The sequence below is a fragment of the Microtus ochrogaster genome, unplaced genomic scaffold (assembly GCF_000317375.1).
Source record: "Microtus ochrogaster isolate Prairie Vole_2 unplaced genomic scaffold, MicOch1.0 UNK2, whole genome shotgun sequence".
NCBI classification, from domain to species: Eukaryota; Metazoa; Chordata; class Mammalia; order Rodentia; family Cricetidae; genus Microtus; species Microtus ochrogaster.
The window spans coordinates 24,945,004-24,963,467 of NW_004949100.1; the positions used below are offsets into that span (position 1 = coordinate 24,945,004).

Sequence of the window (18,464 nt, forward strand, 5' to 3'; positions counted from 1 at the left end):
ATCTGCCAGTACACGAAGGTCTCTAAACTGATGGCTCAACAGGTTCAGCTGTTTTCATCTCTGATCAAGGTGCCCCGGGGGTAAAGTAAAAACACCACACTGTAAACATCAATTAACACCACAAACATTTTTAAAAAAGGAAGTTTATTGGTCTTTAAATGGCTCAAATTGCAAATAAATGAACCGGGTAGTGGCATCAGCCTAAGACATGTGATGCATCTCTGTCAGCTGGCTTCATAGCACCTAGTACCCAGGAGAGGGAAAGGTCTCAAAGCAAACGGCCACGATCATGGTTAGGACCCTGGTTCGGCAAGGACTGCATGAGTGCACACAGCCATGCTGGGCCTGCTGGCTGGGGGTACACAGGGAACTCTAATCGCGCACATGGCCTAGCCTGTGAAAACATTAAACCAAACCCTTTAAGGAGAAGTATTTATGATATGCTGAATGTAGTATCTAGACAGCTGAGTTCCTGAACGCCTGTCTCTGGTAGTTTCATGTACACATTTGTTTCCTGGAACGCCTGAGCATCTCTTTGACCTGATGAAATTCTGACTGTGCAACAAGAAAAACTGTTTAATCAAGTGTCTTAGCCCCACAGAGGAAAAGAAAAATCTAATAGTGGTTTACTTCCCATTGAAATTATGTTCCTAACAGCATGCTTGAATTCTTGCAGCGGAAACATCACAGTCTGACATTGGTCAGTGTGTGCCTAACATGTTCGACTGCTTCATGTTAACCTTAGGGAATATAGGTACAGTATTCATTATGAACATAAAGAGACTACAAAGACTCCTCCTAACGCCCAAACTGTAACCTCAAGAGTACACATTTAGAACTGACAGGTGGCAAGCACTTTTCCTCAAGTGTCCCAGTGCAAAACCACATTAGCTCTCCTGATGGTCTTCCCTATTCCCTGCTCCCAGGAGATTTAACACTTAAACGCACATCACTTGCAGAAAGTGATGACTGGGGACCAGCATTCTACACAAAAGGAGCATTCATTCAAACTTGGTACTCACGCCCATAATCTAAAGTCATCGTATGAATATATGCTGGTCCTTTATCTTTAACTACCTTATAGCTCATTAAACCAATGACGGAGCTCTGGAACTCTCAGAACCAGAGTATGGCACACATCTTTAATTTGGTCAGCAGACACACACTTCTCAGGAATCTTCCTTGTAACTCTACACTGCCTGGCAAGATAAAACCTTGTAACCAGTCATGTGGGCAGTGAGTGGCCCCAAGTGCTAGTGAGAACACACCCAGAATGATGTAGCTGGATTATTTTCAGTTTCTAAATTAAGGCATATTCAAAAATGTCCATGTATAAGTTCACACCATTTTTCTAAGTTAATTACCAGGTAATTAATATGCAGATTCACAGATGAATTACTCTCAGTTTTACTATATGCAACAACCATGCCAGTAACTTCTTCTTCTAGATTTGCATAACAACAGTTTAAAAAGTGGTACAGTTAACATGTTCACAACTGTCATTTTTCAAGGCAGTAGAAGACCAAGACATTTTAAAATAATATAAAATTTAAGCTTTATAATAAACATCAGAGGAAGTGGCCGTTCCTCCCACCCACCCCATCTTACCTCTTGATTAACAATTCAAGAAAGACTGCCCCCCCCAAAACAAGCTTACACGCTACATTCAGGACTGTGATAAATGTAGGCAATTATGAAATAAGTTGAGCTCTGCTTCTTGGTGAAGCCACACAATTTCTTTTTTAAGTGAATTTGACTTCCAGTGCAGTTCCGATTCATGCTTTTAGTGACACATAACAATTTCCAAAATGTTAGAGTAATTTCAGTCAATGAGCCTTCAATGGCAATGCTTATAAATTACATTTATTAGTATGGTCAGGATAAGAAAGGAGTTTGGGCTTCCATTATAAAATGCAGCATCTTTCTCTGATTCTCTTGGCTAAACTTTTCCTCTTCTTTTTTCCATTCTTTTCTTTGCTGTCTTCCATCTTTCTGGCTCGAATTTCCCTCATTAAATCAAAAAATACCTAGAAAAAGGAAAGTAAATAAAATAAGCAACAGCAGGAACTTGGTGCTTCTGTGTTGCAGCAGCAAACCCTGGGGATGAAGGAATCCTATCTAGGAGTTCCTTCCTGAGATGGCCCAGGGCCACTCACAGGATGGCAAGTGCTCCCTGTACCCTGGCGAGTACAGGCAGAGGAAAGCACACAAGCAAGCTGGAGTCTCCAAGAAGCTTGAGAAAAAAACCCAGCAACTTTTCTGAATGACATGTACCTCTTGGTAAAATGTTTGTATAACAAATCCCACCTATTTACTGTAGTTCTCAAGATTCCAATGAAAACTGCTATATAGTAATGATAGGGCCAAGATAAAACTCAAATGATTACATGATGTATTTTTAAAAGGCTATTTCTATTTTATGTTGCACAAGTGTTTTGCCTAAATGTATGCATGTGCACCAATGGTGTGCCTTGTGCCTGATGTGGCCAGAACACTGGATCTGGTGTTCCAGGTTGTTGTGAACTGTCACATGCATGCTGGGCACTAAACCCGGGTCCTCCACAAGGGCAGTCAGTGCTTTGAACAGCTGAACCATCCATTTTATGGTATATACAGACCATAGAAATATATACTTTGAGCACTTTGATTAACAAATGTACTTTGCTAATTAATGGTAATTATTAAAATGAAAAAATTAGCATAGTAACAAAAATTGCTAGTGAAATAACTGAGATGTTAAATTTCAATTACAAATCTTTTGTCCTCTAACAAAGAAAGGCCTAGAAAAATGAAAAACAGTACGCTAAGTGTGAGAGGGAGGCTAACTCTCACATTCCATACTCTAACAGCCTTGGTTTTAAAGTCTTGATGCCCTAAACTCATCAACTTCCTGTCTACTTCAACAAATGTTTGAATTTTCTAAAGAAATTCAGTTACCACTTATAGAATTAAAAAAATACAAAAAACCCCGAACTGAAATAAGACTAAAAACCCCCCAAGAAATATAAAAGATAGCATGTCACATGTGTATGCACACATACAGCTTAAATGACAATGACTGCAATGTCTGACATGCTTTCTTAACATGCCTTTAGTTCTCAAGGGAAACCAACTGAGAACTGCCAGGTACAGATGTATGGAGAATGGCACCTGTGTGGGAGGAGCAGGACATGCACATCTGTCTGCATCTGCAAAAATGAAACAATCGAATGATGGAGCAAGCACCACTGACTTCTTAGGACACTATCTTCAAGAGCAATGGGATGTTGGAACCACTGGACATCTCTGAATGTACTCTGCTATGTAACTTCTACCTGGGAAAATTACAATTTTGTACATAAATAAAATTGAAATAAGACATAAAAATTATTGAAAATTGAAAATTGGAAACAAGAATGACTACATTCTAAGTTGACGACACAAATCATGTAGAGGAAAGCGTTATTTCAAGAATAAGAATCTTTGGAACACAGTATATGGCAAATTCACCTTAGGTGTTACGGATGAATAAAGATAAAAACAAAAGTCCATCAACAATAAGGACCCAACGATGCTTAGAATGCATGAAACTCTAGTTGTGATCCTGAATAACAAACACACACTCACACACACTCATACACAAATACTTATGCCCACATATATGCCCACAAATACTTATGCACACACATACGCGCACACATATATATACATACCCCAAACTCCAGTAACAACAAAAATAAAGCCAAACACTCTGGCTTACTGTGAAAGTAATTCACTGTTATAACACAGGAGCCATTCTGTTGTTGTAAAGCCAGGATTTCCAGGGTGAACGTCACCTCAAAGAGGTAAGGTTCTATGATAGTAAATCTGAACTGTTAAGGATGTGAATTCATGAGTGTTTCTTTCATTTTTTTAAAAAAGTATTCTTTGTTCTTGTTCAGTGAAAAATCAATGAGCAAATATTCTCAGGTTGCCGGGCGGTGGTGGAGCACGCCTTTAATCCCAGCACTCGGGAGGCAGAGGCAGGCGGATCTCTGTGAGTTCGAGACCAGCCTGGTCTACAGAGCTAGTTCCAGGACAGGCTCCAAAACCACAGAGAAACCCTGTCTCGAAAAACCAAAAAAAAAAAAAAAAAAAAAAAAAATCTCAGGTTGAGAAGCAATGAGCAAATATTCTCTGGTTGAGGCTGCTGAGTAACAAATCTATCAAATGGAACCAAAGATTCTTAGGAGAACAGTTGATTTTTGAGCTGAAGCAAGAAATGTAAACTTGAAACAAGAAAGTGAGGATGCTATAGAAACCAATGATGCAGCAGGCAAGGGTAAATTCCGGAGGGGAACATCCAGTGCTGAAGCACCACAACAGCACAAACCCCACTGTTGGATTTCTACTTCTCCCAGAGATTTCAGAAGCCTCTGCTTTATCCAGATGGGACTAGCTCCAGTAGGAAGCCTCCCTTCTGACCAAGCCTCCATGAGAGAGACCCAATACTGATCTCTACTGCCGACAGACACAGTACACTATGAAAAGGATGTAAGGGAAGGCTTACATGTATAGTAAGCTTCTTTTAGAAATTACCAAAACTAGAAACCATGGTAGAAAACATTTAAATTGGCATTAGATATAAAGTCCCATTTCAAGTGCCAACTTACAGAAACAGCAACTAAGGAAAAGGAACAAGGAACCAGATACCCAATACTTCCCCAATTGAAGGACTATCAACTTCTTTTTCTTTACTATATTCTCCCCTTCCTCCCATCTTGTTCTCTGGCTCCATCCTCTTTTTTTCATTTTAGGGCAACCTAGTATGTATGAAATTTGGTTTTCTAATTCTATATGAACAACCAGAGGAAATCCCTCTTCGTATAATGAAAATATCCAAAGGCTCATGCTTGACTTAAAATATCTGTGGTTGAAAATAAAAACTGCCCTCATCACTATTTCCACTTTTAAGTATTTATTGGCCCTGAGTTCACACCACAGACTACATTAACTTTCAAGAAAACTAAGGAGCTATTATTATAAAAACGAACACAAAAAGAAAGTACACACACACCTAAGAATGGTCAAAGACTCTAAGCCATGCAACCCAGAAATCACAAAATAAAACACCCAAATTCTGACAGCATGTTCTTCCAAGTTTTCCATGATTAAAATTAAATTAATGCTGAATGAAGACAGGCTGCAGATTAGGAGACAATAATGACAACAAATGAAGTGGACAAAGGACTAATGTTCTTACTATAAAGTAGATACAAACCAAAAGGTATGAAAGCCGCTAGATAGATAGGCAGAAAAAAGGGACTTCAGACTTGCAGAAGATGGACAGTCGGCATGAGCCAATCAAGGCATGAGCAGGTTCACAGGTGGCCAGGATTCACCATTTTCTTGCACGTTCTAAAGGCTGTTTTAATTGGGCTGGCAGGGTCATATGAAAATGGTTTCTTGTAAAGATGATGGAACACAAGGACACTATCATGATGGGCACTTGGTCACCACAGAAAGAATCCCTGCCTTTTGCTGAGCACCCAAAAAACTTGTGGGTGCTGGGGGAGAGATGGCTTGGTGGTTATAAGTACTTTTCCTTTCAACGGCTGGGTTCATTATAAAGACTAATCGTGTCTTAACACTGTTCTGTTATCGGACACATGGAGCTCTAGTCTTTGCATCTATAAATATTGTTTCAATGACCATCACTGTATATATATCTATACATATATATGTATATATATGCATATGATTTTACCTAAAATAAATCTTAATGCTTTATTTCAATACTTTTGTATTTATTGGCTTTAATTATCTCATATTATATTTTGATCATATTCTTTCTCTCCCCCAACTCCTTCCAGTCTTCCCCATCTCCCTAACTACCCAAGTTTATTTTTTCATTTTCTCTCTCAAACAACGAAAACAAATCAAAACACATATACCTCCCAACAAAAATACCCCCCCCCAAAAAAAACCCCATTGAGTCTCTTTTGTGTTAGCCAAGTACTCCTGAGCATGGGACCCACCCTGCAGTATAGTTATATACCCAGTGACAGTACATTGAAGAAAACTGATTTTCTCTCTCTTAGTTACCATAAATTCAAACAGTTTCTTGGTTAGGAGTGGGACTTTTTGTCACTTCCCCTTGTCCATGCTAGGATAAATACACTTTTAGAATTTGAAGTAGTGGGTCATAATTTTGATAGATAATCATCACATTGCCCTTCTATAAACATGAGGTTTTTTCTATATTCTTGCCAAGAATGTATATCTTCATTTTTTCCCAAATAAGATGGATTAAAAAATATGGCATATTTTTAAATAGTACTTCTGCTTATATAGGTAAGACTAAGCTCCTTTTCAAATGCAAAGCCATCTACATATTTTTTCCTTTTTGGACTGTAGTCTTTGGTAGATTGCTGGCTGTCTCCTCACTGTCCTGTAAGAGCTCTGACCTCACTTCCATGTCTTCTGAGGTCAGCAGATGACGACCACATGGCTGTGTCAGCACAGCTCATCTCTGTGGACTGCTGCTACCTCTCTTCCTTTTCCCCTCAGTCCCAGTCACTTAGTGTGTTCATGAGCCGTTTAAGACAATTAGGAAGAGTGATATGCATACGTAACAACAGTGTTTAATTTCTCCTTTCACTTCCCTCACAATGAATCTTAAAATACATTTTATAAGTACTTTAAAAATATTTAGCATAAGGACTGGAGAGATGGTTCAGAGGTTAAGAGCACTGGCTGCTCTTCCAGAGGCCCCAGGACCTGCATGGCAGCTTACAACTGTCTGTAATTCCAGTTGTAGAGGATCCAACACTTGAACAGACAGGCAAAACATCAATGCACATAAAAATAGAATAAGTAGATAAATAAAATTTAAAAAATATTTGACATAATCTTACAGGAAACCAATACAGTATATGGAACAGAAATATTGTAGGACTCACTGTACACTAGTATTAAAAGTCTGACCACATTTCTAAAAAAAATTCAATCATAATGACACCATCTATTACAGATTGTGGCAGTTTGAATGCAATTGGCCCTCGTAAGCTCATAGGGAGCAGCACTACTAAGAAGTGTGGTTTTGTTGGAGTAGGTGTGGCCTTGTTGGAGAAGTATGTCACTGTAGGGTGGGCTTTGAGGTCTCCTATGCTCAAGCTATACCCACTGAGACAATTCACTTCCTTGCTGCCTGCTGATCAAGAGGTAGAACTCTCAGCTCCTTCTCCAATATCATGTCTTCCTGCATGGAGCCATGTCCCCTCATGATGATGACAGACTAAACCTCTAAAATTGTAAGCTACCAATTAAATGTTTTCCTTTAAAAGAGTTGCCATGGCCATGGTGTCTCTTCACAGCAATAGAAACCCTAAGTAAGACACAGCTGAACAAAAAGAACTTACGATTTTTTTAGCTTTATGTTTATGCCTCAATTTTCTTAGTGAATATGTATTTCTTTTTGAGACAAGGTCTCACTGTAACTATGTAGACTAGGCTGGCCTTGACCTCACAAAGATCTGCCTGCCTCTGCTTCCCCAGTGTTGGGATTAAAGGTCATGCTACCACACCTGGCCTACTTTATGCTTTCTGGATCAGGATTATAGACTTCTAAGTATAAGCAGACTAATCCACAAAAACTTGAGGCCATCTACATCAATGTGACTCCATATAGGAGTTTTCTAGAAAGGCAAATGCTCAGGCCCTGTTCTGGAAAAGTCTCTAGTGGTGAGCCTTAAGGATGTTTGCTTGTTAGGATTAACCAACAGTTAGCCTGCATAGTGGGCTTAAGAGGCTCCTCTGGATAGTCACAGTCCACAGAGGCCGGAGATCATCCTGCTGGGAGTCTTCAAGAGCCGAAGCCATCTCAGCCCTGAAGAGAGTCTCCCCTAATCCTGGAAAGGGCTCCATATAGTTCCCAAGAAGGGTCTGTATCTTCCTGTGCTAAGATAAGGGGGTGTAGAGGATCTCCCTTTGTACTCAGGGAAACAAAGGCCGAGAGTAAAGAATCACTGTAGTAATGGAGATTTAGGGTAATCTTAAATAGGAGTTCCTCCATCCAGAGGGCACCCTCCCATTCCAACGTTACCCAGCACCAGGAAGGCATCAGTCAGGGCAGACACATACAGTGCTGGCATGTTAGGGTCTAGAGAATTTCTTTTAGACAATCCCATTAAAAATAAGGCAGTAAGTGGGATGGGGGAATGCTGCTGGTGATTAAAAAAAAAAGCACATTTAGCTGTACGGTCTTGTATCTGAGAAAGTCAAAGACTAGGTGAAATACAATTTTTTTTTTTTTTTTGAGACAGCGTTTCTCTGTTTAACAGTCCTAGCATCCTAGCTCTCTTCCAACTAGCTCTTGTAGACCAGGCTGGCCTCAAACTCACAGAGATCCACCTGCCTCCGCCTCCCAAGTACTGGGATTAAAGGTGTGCGCCACCACTAAATGTAGTAATAGGAGTGGCGGGCTGCTTCCTGCCACCCGGCTGCCCGCACGGCTAGCTTTACCCAAAATAATTACACGGACACTGTATTCTTTTAAACACTGCTTGACCCATTCTCTTCTAGGCTAATTCTCACATATTAATTTAGCCCATTTCTGTGTGTAGCACCCCAAGGTGCGCTTACCAGGAAGATTCTAGCCTACGTCCATCCTGGGTCGGAGCTTCATCGCGTGTGCCTCAGAGAGCAGAGCTCTCACCTCTGCCCGCAAGAGTGGAGCATCACGTCTCTCTCTGAGGCGTCTGCCCCGAGAGGAGAGCTGTCGAGTCTCTGAGCTCACTTCCTCTTCCTCCCACCTATGTTTTAACCTATCAGGACAAGCAGCTTCTTTATTTAATTAACCAATGACCTTCCTCCATCAACTAAAACCACCAGCAAGTATAAATTTTTAACATGTCTTACTTAAGCATTTAGGGAGGGTATAAATCAGTCTCTGTCAGAGCTGGTGGATGGCTTAGTGGATAAGGGTGCTTGACAACAAGCCTGAGGATGAGTAGAGAACAGACTCGGACTCCTGGTGCTGTCCTCTGACCTTCACAGGTGTGCTATGGCACTCCTCCCCCAACAAATACACTAAAAGAACCCAAAAGCTTTATAAATCTTCGTTTGGATCTCAGAGTCTAGATAAAGTAGGACAGCAGGGTCAATCAGCAGCGCACACACAGTGCGGCAGCAGTGAAAGCACATCTCACCTTGTCAACATTGGCGCGCGTTTTAGCAGATGTCTCCACATAGTTAACGTTCCATTGGTCAGCTCTGTTTTTTGCCTCTTCTACAGAAACCTGCCTTTTATCTTCCAAATCTGATTTGTTTCCAACCAGGAGAAACGGAACATTCTCATCTTCTTTCACTCTTAAAATCTGCTCCCTGATAAGTAAAAGCAAGAGAGAAATATTAACACAAAGTCTGTACATTAAAGATCACAAAATTGGGGCTGGAGCAATGACTCAGCAGTCAAGAGCACTTGTTGATCTTGCAGAGGACCCAGGTTCAGCTCCCAGCACCCACAAAATGGTTACCAACCATTCCTAACTCCAGATCCAAGGGATGTGATGCCCTCTTCTGATCTCTGTACGTATCAGGCACACCATATGGTTCACATACCTACATGCAGCCCAAACACACTCATACACATAAATCTAAAACTAAACAAACTCTACAACAACTAGCCACCTGCAATCAATCAGATTTATTTACAACCATGTTTCTATATAGTAACAAATTGATTTATTACCTATAATGATCACTTCAGTTACATATTTCCTAAATAACAATGGAAAAATACAGCAAAGGAGGGAGCACAAACATGGCAGGAGCATGTGAGGACATGCTCCCATGCAGGTGACTCTACTTGCTTGGTTGCTATGTGTGAGCACATTTCATGCATCAGCAACATTACATATCACTTACTATTCAATTCAAAATTTATTCAGATATCCTTAGTTGTATTTTTATTTATTTTACTATAATTCCCCTTCTCCCCCAGATTCATATGAAACCCAGGGCCTCAAAGATGCTAACCAGGTGTTCCACCACAGAGTCCCATTCTCGGCCAGACACTCCCAGTTTGTGCACAGCATCTTTTTCCTGCTCCAGGCACTCATTCAGGATATGATGCAACACTTAGTTTCCTGACACTACAAAAGGCTGTGTGGATTCTCAGACTATTCTTGTTTTGATGATTACTTTGGAAGATTTGAGGAACATCACAGAATGTCTCTCAGTTGGTTTTTTGTGATGTTTTTCTCACAATTCAACTGGGATTATGGAAGAAGCTTTCAGAGATAGGTAACAATATTCTTATTATATTCTAAAGGTTCCCCCAAAGTGCTTTGACAGCTTCACGAAGGACAGAAATTTCTGAAAGTAGCTTTTGTATTTAAAGCTGTTATATATTAGAAAGATATCACCAATTGCAAAGTACTGTGGCTCTGCTCTTCCTAGTCACGTGATTGTTTAGCAAAGTACTTCTGTGCCTCACTCCCTCATCTGTAAGATGGCCCGACAATGTATTTCTCATACTGTAGCTGTGAGAATTAGAAGGGAAGTGCTTACCTATGAGCCACAGGTGTTCCTGCTGCCTACTGTAGAAAGATCTTCAGCAAGTTTGCGTGTGTATTTATTTTACAGGTCATAGGATTGAATCCCAGGCTTTGGGCATGCTAGTCAAAGCTGTACCACTGAGCTATGACCTCATTCCCTTCCATTCTGAGAAGTCTCACTAAGTTGCCAGTGTGGCCTGGTCTTGAACTTGTGATCATTCTGCCTCAGTATCACAGGGAACTGGAGTTACAGGTATCCACAACCCTGTCTGGCCTTTTCAGTTTAAAAAATGAAGAAACATGGGCCGGCTGGATGGCTCAGATAGTAAAGGCACCTGTCACCAAGCCTAACAACCCAAGTTTCTTCTCTGGGACCCTATGACAGAAGAGAGGAGACTCCCACTGTCCTCTGACTACCACATTTACACTACAGCAAATGCACACAGGTGTAGGTATGCGCACATGTGCAAAATAAATAAGTGTAATCACAAATTTAAACTAAGAAACCAAAGTCAATATCTTACATGTTGCTATCATAGAATTATATACCTTTGAAATTATTAGAAGATGCAGAAATTATAGGAACAGAAACATTTTCAGTTGAAAGAAAATGAGAACGCTAATGGACTATTTGAGTAATAAGTCAGCAAAATATATCTGATTAGTTTGTACAGCTACATATGTTATATTTGCTACCATTCACAATATCTTGAAAAAGCATATCACCATTTTTGCTATTTAATTTATATGTTTGTGGAGAGAATTTTTGGCCCATTATAGTTTGTTTCTGGGCTGGTAACAACAAAATTTCTTACTTTTTTGTCTATCGAGAAACAGATTCTCATGGTTCCAGGCTGGCCTCAAGCTCACTCTGTAGCCCTGCCACCTCCAGTGCTGGGATCAGGTCCTTCTAAGTGACTTTCTTAGCCAGTTTCCTCACAGGCAGAAGACCAAATTAAGACACTAAGGACAATGACTACCACTCAGTCTCCCTAACTACTTGGTGGGTAACTGACTTCTGACCCTAGTTCTCCTGTGTTGATAAATGCCACTTTGCCAGGTGCTGCAAGCAGACTCATTCTGAAACCAGTGATCAAATTCCAGAAACATGGAAGACCTGGACCAGAGGCAAGATGGTGACTTTCCTTTTCATAATCTTTTTTAGATTTATTTATGTTATGCATGGATATTTTGTCTGCATATATGTCTGTGTACTATATGCAAGCCTGGTACCTGTGGAGGTCAGAAGAGGGTATTGGATTCTTTAGAATTGCAGTTACGGATGGTTGTAAGCAACCACGTGGGCTTTGGGAACTGAACCTGGGCACTCTAAAAGAGCAACAAGTGATCTTAACCACAGAACCATCACTCTATGCCCAAGATGATATTTCTTAAGATTAACAAGTTTTTTTTTTTTTTTTAAATTAACTACTTTGCTGTCATAGACAGATACTGTTAGGTCTGTAACCTTCATACATTTTGCTTAATGCTATGGTTATTTTAATATATAAATTGCTATAAAATTTTTAAAATATGAAAGTCCCTTTAAAATCTGGCTCAATTTCATTTCTGAAATAAGGAAAGGGAGCTCCAAAAAGTTCAGAGTTCACAGTTTTCAAGTCTAGTATGTATTACCATGTGCCATACTGTTATATGATCATAACTGCTGCAGACGAGAAAGAAATGGGTTCTGTTCTCTCAGGTTTCCTTACCTGGTATAGAAAACTATGGAAGTCAAACTCAGTACAAGGCTTAAGTGTGAAGCTCAGAGAGTCGGAGCACTTCCTGTTCTACTCACACCCACCTGGCTGTGCTACTTCAGTTCTAGAGGAGGCCATGTCCTCTTCTGGCTTCCACGGCGCACAGACATACATGCAGACATCCACCCACACATACTAAAAGTGTGGCATGGTAAGTGTGACACGAACACTGTACAAACACATCATCTGAGAGAAAGGAAGCGATGGCCTGCCTTGGTACAGAGGAGCAGGAATGGTGGAGGCCGAGGCTATTTAGAAAGCAGCACCTGGGCTATATTTTCAGGTTAGATCATGTGGAGCACCTTCCATGGCCAGTCAGACTGTCTGTCTCACACGGGCTTTCCCGCTGGTGCTGAGCCACTAGGCCCACTTTCTGGGAAGGGCAACACTGGAGGTCACAGAAGAATCTATCATCTCAATTCCCAGAGTGGTCAATAACCACTACGGTGAAAATTTATTCCATTACCTACAACAGGGCCTGCTACATAATAAACCCGTCCGCATTTTCTGGAGGCATGACTCTCAGTTGCTAAGTTTCCAGGATCTGTAATTCTCTATGCAGCATCACATATGACATTCCTTTACAGAAACACATTTAATCTGATAAATCAGTTCATCTTGTGCATTTTCTCAATTACATGCTCTCTTAGATTCCCTTAAGATTCGCCATTTTTTACAGGCTCATCTTTTATGTGAATTTTTCCCAATTCCTCGCCTTTCTGGAACTTCTATGATGATCACTGCCCATGTTTCCTACTTTACCCTCCATCGGGTTTTACTTCATGCCTTATATATACAACTAGGCTGTGAAGATCTTATTAGAGAACATATTTATCACACGCTTCCTTTGTGTCTCGCACAGTGAAATTCCTATCATAGAAACAAAACTATAAAAGTAAAGAGCATCTTTGATGATGCACTCAGTACTTTCATGATTACTCCAGAGACTGTTCATGCTGATATCTCTACACCAAATGTATGCCAGACACTGATTAGGTAGAAAGTAAAGAAGATCTACTGTAGAACAGAATCAATATGCTAAACTACAGCGATCATTATTCTCACTTTATAAATGAGAATATATCCGCTAAAAGTTCTGGACACCTATACTATAAGGAGAATGGCAATGTATCTGTGACCATGACACAGGTGCTGAGAAATTAATAACTACTACAAGAAATATGGGAGAGTCATTGTGACCCTCTGGGTCCTTAGAACGACAATGTCCAGCACGAGGGTGGCTCTAAGACCCGAGTATGTGTGCATCTATCCACAGTGGTCAGAGTCACACGCTGAGATCAAAGTGGGAAGACACACTGTTTGAGCAAACAGCTCCAGCGACCCACCAGTCTCTGGAAAGAACAGTTGTGTGTACAAATGAGATCAGGCTCAGCCATACCTGAAGTCCGCTGTGGCTGCAAAGGACTCCATCTCTGTGATAGAGAAGACGCAGAGGAACCCCTCCCCACTTCGGAAGTAGTTGTCTCTAATTGCAGCGTAGTCCTCCTGCCCAGCTGTGTCTAAGATGTCGATCTGCACTTCCTCCCCATCCAGCACTACCTTCTTCCTGTAGCTGTCTGCTTTGGTAGGTTCATAGTCCTCTACAAACTGGAAAATACGTCCATTTTTAAATTATTAGTTTTACTTCTTAAAAAAATCTTATTTAGAAATCATTACTCTTTACCTGTTTCCCCAAAATGGTAAAAACTATATTGATTTTCATTTTAGATAACTGGTCAGCTTCTTTATCTGCAAAAAGATTAGGCTGAAGTCTTACTTCTAGGCTATTTATAGCTTAAAATTAGTCTGTTTTCTTTCTAAAAGCACTATACATATGAAAAACATTACACACACATATATTTTTTTTATCAGATTTAGAATCCCACTCTAGATGATTCCAAATATACAAGATTTTGGTACCAGAATTATGGAGCTATTAACAAGCCAGTATTTAGATAAGCACCACTAATTCTTTCTCTACAACAAGACAAGTCAATACAGAAAACTGTAACCTTTGAGATCCCAAACTACCTGACCTTTAAATAGTGCCATTCCCACTCCATTATATCCACAGATCTCTTTGCTATGTGAGCATGTGCATGTGTGTGCATGCACGTGGGCTCTCTCTCTCACACACACATATGCATGCACGTACGTTGTGTGGGTCTTTAAAATTTGTTTCTATAAATATTTTCAATATTTGCTTAGTGTTTATATCAGTTATTAGAATTTATCTTTGACAGTAAGGGCCCTGAACTGCTACTTACTCAGCTACATACATACATCCTAAGTCTAGAACAGTAGACAGTACATGAGACCAGTGGCTCTCAACCTTCCTAATGCTGGGACCCTTTATTATAGTTCCTCACGTTGTGGTGACCCGCAACCAAAAAATTATTTTTGCTGGTACTTGATTACTGTAATTTCGCTGTTATAAACTGTAATGGAAATATCTGTGTTTTCCGATGGTCTTAGGCAACCCCTGTGAAAGGCTCATTCAACCTCCAAATGGGTTGTAATCCACAGGTTGAGAACCATTGTGGAATAATCACAATAATTATTTAAAACATAATTTTTAAAAAAATTTTAAAATTTATTTTACATCCCAACTGCAGTTTCCCCTTTCTCTTCTTTTCCCAGTCTCTTCCCACCCATTCCCTTTCTGCCTCTCCCATCCTCCTCTTCCTCCATTTCTATTCAGAAAAGGGCAGACCTCCCATGGATATCAACAAAACATAGCATGTCAAGTTGCAGTAAGACTAAGCACCTTCCCATGTATTAGGGCTGGGCAAGGCAACTCAATACGAGGCAAAGGGTTCCAAAAGTCAGCAAGAGTAAAAGACAGCCCCTACTCCCACTGAGCATAGGAGATTTCTGATATCTTCTCTAATTTCTTTCTTCAAAGACTTGAAGTTCTTGTCATACAGGTATATCCCTTGCTTGATTAGAGTTACACCAAGATATTTTATATTATTTGTGGCTATTATGAAGGGTGTTGTTGTCCTGATTTCTTTCTAGCCCATTTATCATTTGGAGGGCTATTGATTTTTTGAGTTAATCTTTTATCCAGCTACTTCATTAAGTATATGTTTATAGAGAACCTCGTCATCTTGTTGGAGTGAAACCAGCGCCTGGTCTGAGGAGGCTTTGCTGAGGTCTCTGGCCAGTATCACTTCTTTCTGTATATTAGCATGGTAAGTATCTTTGCAAAGCTCTTCAAAGGCCTTTTTTTTTTCCCTCATGATGAACCTAGATGATAAGACAAGACTTCTACACAACTGAAGCCTGATGAAACGAGAATCACCATTCCTGCCACTGATTTCTGAGTGGTGACTGCTGAGTACAAGGACATCAGCTTAACCACATGGGGTGTGGGCAACCAGGACAAGACTGGCCACCAGGGTGCTACTTCCAGAACACCCATGGCTTGATCTTCATAATGCATAGTGTGTGAATGAGGCTCCTGAGGAGTCATCGAGATGTTGGGTGAGGCTGAACTATGGGATGCTACTGTGGTGTTTGCCAACAAGCAGACATTAACTGGACCGCCCCAGTCCCACGAGTGCAGCTGAGATCACACATAAGCTGGGGGTTGCACTCTCTGCACCACAGAACTGGTACATTTGGGTCACCTGTCCCACCAGCAGGGATGTTTCTATACAGGATTAGACTGGCTGTCTAATCAGGTCTGGAACCAGAAGAGAACGAGATCCTTCCTCATCTTCTTCTCTGCCATCAGCTTTCCTCTCATGTGGCAAGCATGATTCCATGGTCCTGAGTGCCACAGCTGTCTTCATGGGATGGTCACATGCACATACAAGTGATAGCCAGGTTTTAATTAATGTAAATGGTTTCTGTTTCTACCCAGTTTCTGATACTCCAATTCCCTGATAATAGTGAGGAGGGGTTTGGGTGTTCAGCAAGCTGTAGACCAGTGTAAGGATTCATTTTGGTGGTTGGTTTTCAACCCAAACTCAGTGCATTTAAAAAAAAAATGTAAGAGAAGAACACTTCCATATGCCTGGGGTACAGCCTGGATATGAACCCCTGGGACAGCTGTTACCATCAGCGGCAGGACCACAGCGGAGACCTGTGTCCTGACTGCCTCTGGGTCTCTGGGTCATCTGCATTCCACAGCTTGCTTGTACTTGTGGAGACCTTGGGGCAGACTGGCAGCCATGGGGGTGCAGGGCCTGGCCTTGCCTTTGGCTAGTGAGAGGCTGGGCTAGAAGGCAACCCACATTCCCACCTTGTTCTTGGCCCGCTTGTGCATGCTGGTGGCAGATCAGGAGCTGGTGCAAGTTGGCAGGGCAGATGAGCACACCCATCTCCATGTGTGAAGCGGCTGCCTCCCTCGGCCTGCACGGGTCTGACCTGCCATCCAATGATGACCTCTACTTTTTTATTTTGTGTCTGATAAACACTAAAGAAGCTGGAGCTGTTCAGTTTGTCTTGGGGGACCTCAGAACTAGTTTATTTAGTGTTGTGGAGCAGTTTACTACTTTTAGTACATAACTAATAATCAGCTGTTTTGTATCCTTGTTTTCAGTTGTCACTGGCAAGCACTGAAATTATAGCTATTAGAATGAAGTCTCAACTATTTTTAAAAAGTTAAAACATGAATGTTCTTATTTTTGGTTTCCTTACTTGCAGGAAAGGGATTAATGATGGGCATGGTAGCTCAGGCCTATAATCTTAGCATGTGGGAAGCTACGGCAGATAAACTGCCCTGCGTTTCAAGTCAGTCGGGATTAGACAGTGAGACCCTTCTTCAAATCCCCAACCAAAAAAGGGGAGGGAAGGACTAATACAGAGATTAGTTTGAGAGAAGACAGGTACAAGATGAATGGTTAGAAAATGCAAATGAGCACATAAACCAGTACTGCTCGGCTTCCTCCCAAGTTTTCTTAGCAACAACTAGGACAATTCGTGGGTCTGACTGAGGGTGCGCTGTGTGCGAGAGTGCGGACACAAAAGCAACAGAAACAGGCGAGGAGGGGTGAAAAGCTGAGGGCTTCTTCTTTTTCTTGGTCAGACTACCAAGTTTAACAGTTGGACATTCACCAGAGATGATTCTTCTTGGGCAAGATGGGAACTTCTCTGAGGTTCTCTCTCTTCCTTCTAAAATGGGGACACTACTACTTACCACCCAGGACTGTTAGAAGGACTAAAAAGGAAAGTATGCTGCGACCATAAACAGGGATTCTATTGAGAGGAGCTGAGAATAAAAAATCAAATATATGCTCATAATTTTATTGTCTAGTGCAATAATTAGACTTCATAATATTCCACTGGGGAAAGAAAACAGCCTGACACACACACACACACAAATCTGTAATCTGACTAATCATTACAAGTTTTAGTGACACGGCCTGGGCCTGTATCTGTTTAATGGTGGATGCAATACCATGATGAACATGGACTTTGTTCTGAGGTTATGTAACAAACACTGCATATGTTAATTTCAGTCTCAATGATGTTCTACACTGACTAGAAATGCAAATGGGAAATTGTCATTAAAATATTTTAAAAACACTGATGTTAGATTACTCAGAAAAACAAGACAGTTTTCAGTTTTATTCGAAAGCCTGGGGACTAGAGACTGGCTCTTGAGTTTTCAATTGTAAAATTAAGTAGGTACAGATGTTGGCTAAAAACTTTAAAGTGGAAAAATATTATTAGGAGCTTTCAAGGACTAAAAGGATCCAACCAAATCCACTAAACTAAGCTTAAGGACTCCCCTCTCCAAGCCTAACCTCTGTTACCCAAGTGAAGTGGGCACTTACCTCATCATACATGAACTGCAGAGTTAGGGCGGACTTGCCCACACCACCACTGCCCACCATGATGACTTTGTGTAAGGCCAAAGAATTCTGACCCTTGGGTTTATTTGCAGCCATCCTGTTTCCCAGAGTCTTCAGAGGAGTAAGAAGAATCTAAGACAAATGAAACAGGTAGAGCTCAGTACCCTCCTTAGAATTCCGGTGGAGGAAAGAAACACAATGCCAGCGCTCATTCTGCAGTGACTGGAAACAGACAGCAGACAAAGTGCACATTCTGAGAGCGAGAATCATCCATCAGAGAATACAACAGCAGTGAGTCAAGACAGTGATTCAAGGGCATTATCTTCTAATAGATTCTGTAATGAGCTGTGACCAGATGTGAAAATTTCCCAGTGCAACCACAA

General features: G+C 40.9%; 1 protein-coding gene across 1 annotated transcript in view; it reads right to left on the minus strand.

Annotated features, from left to right (window-relative positions):
* Window positions 1-1,393: 1,393 nt before the first annotated feature.
* Window positions 1,394-18,464, minus strand: part of Rala (RAS like proto-oncogene A) — a 50,006-nt gene continuing 32,935 nt past the window's right edge. The window contains exons 2-5 of the mRNA XM_005365449.2: window positions 18,064-18,213; window positions 13,677-13,885; window positions 9,168-9,342; window positions 1,394-2,027 (exon numbers count right to left, since the gene is read on the minus strand). Of these exons, the coding sequence (XP_005365506.1) occupies window positions 1,905-2,027; window positions 9,168-9,342; window positions 13,677-13,885; window positions 18,064-18,177 (621 nt within the window). The 5' untranslated portion in view covers window positions 18,178-18,213 and the 3' untranslated portion in view covers window positions 1,394-1,904. The remainder of the gene's footprint in view (window positions 2,028-9,167; window positions 9,343-13,676; window positions 13,886-18,063; window positions 18,214-18,464) is intronic.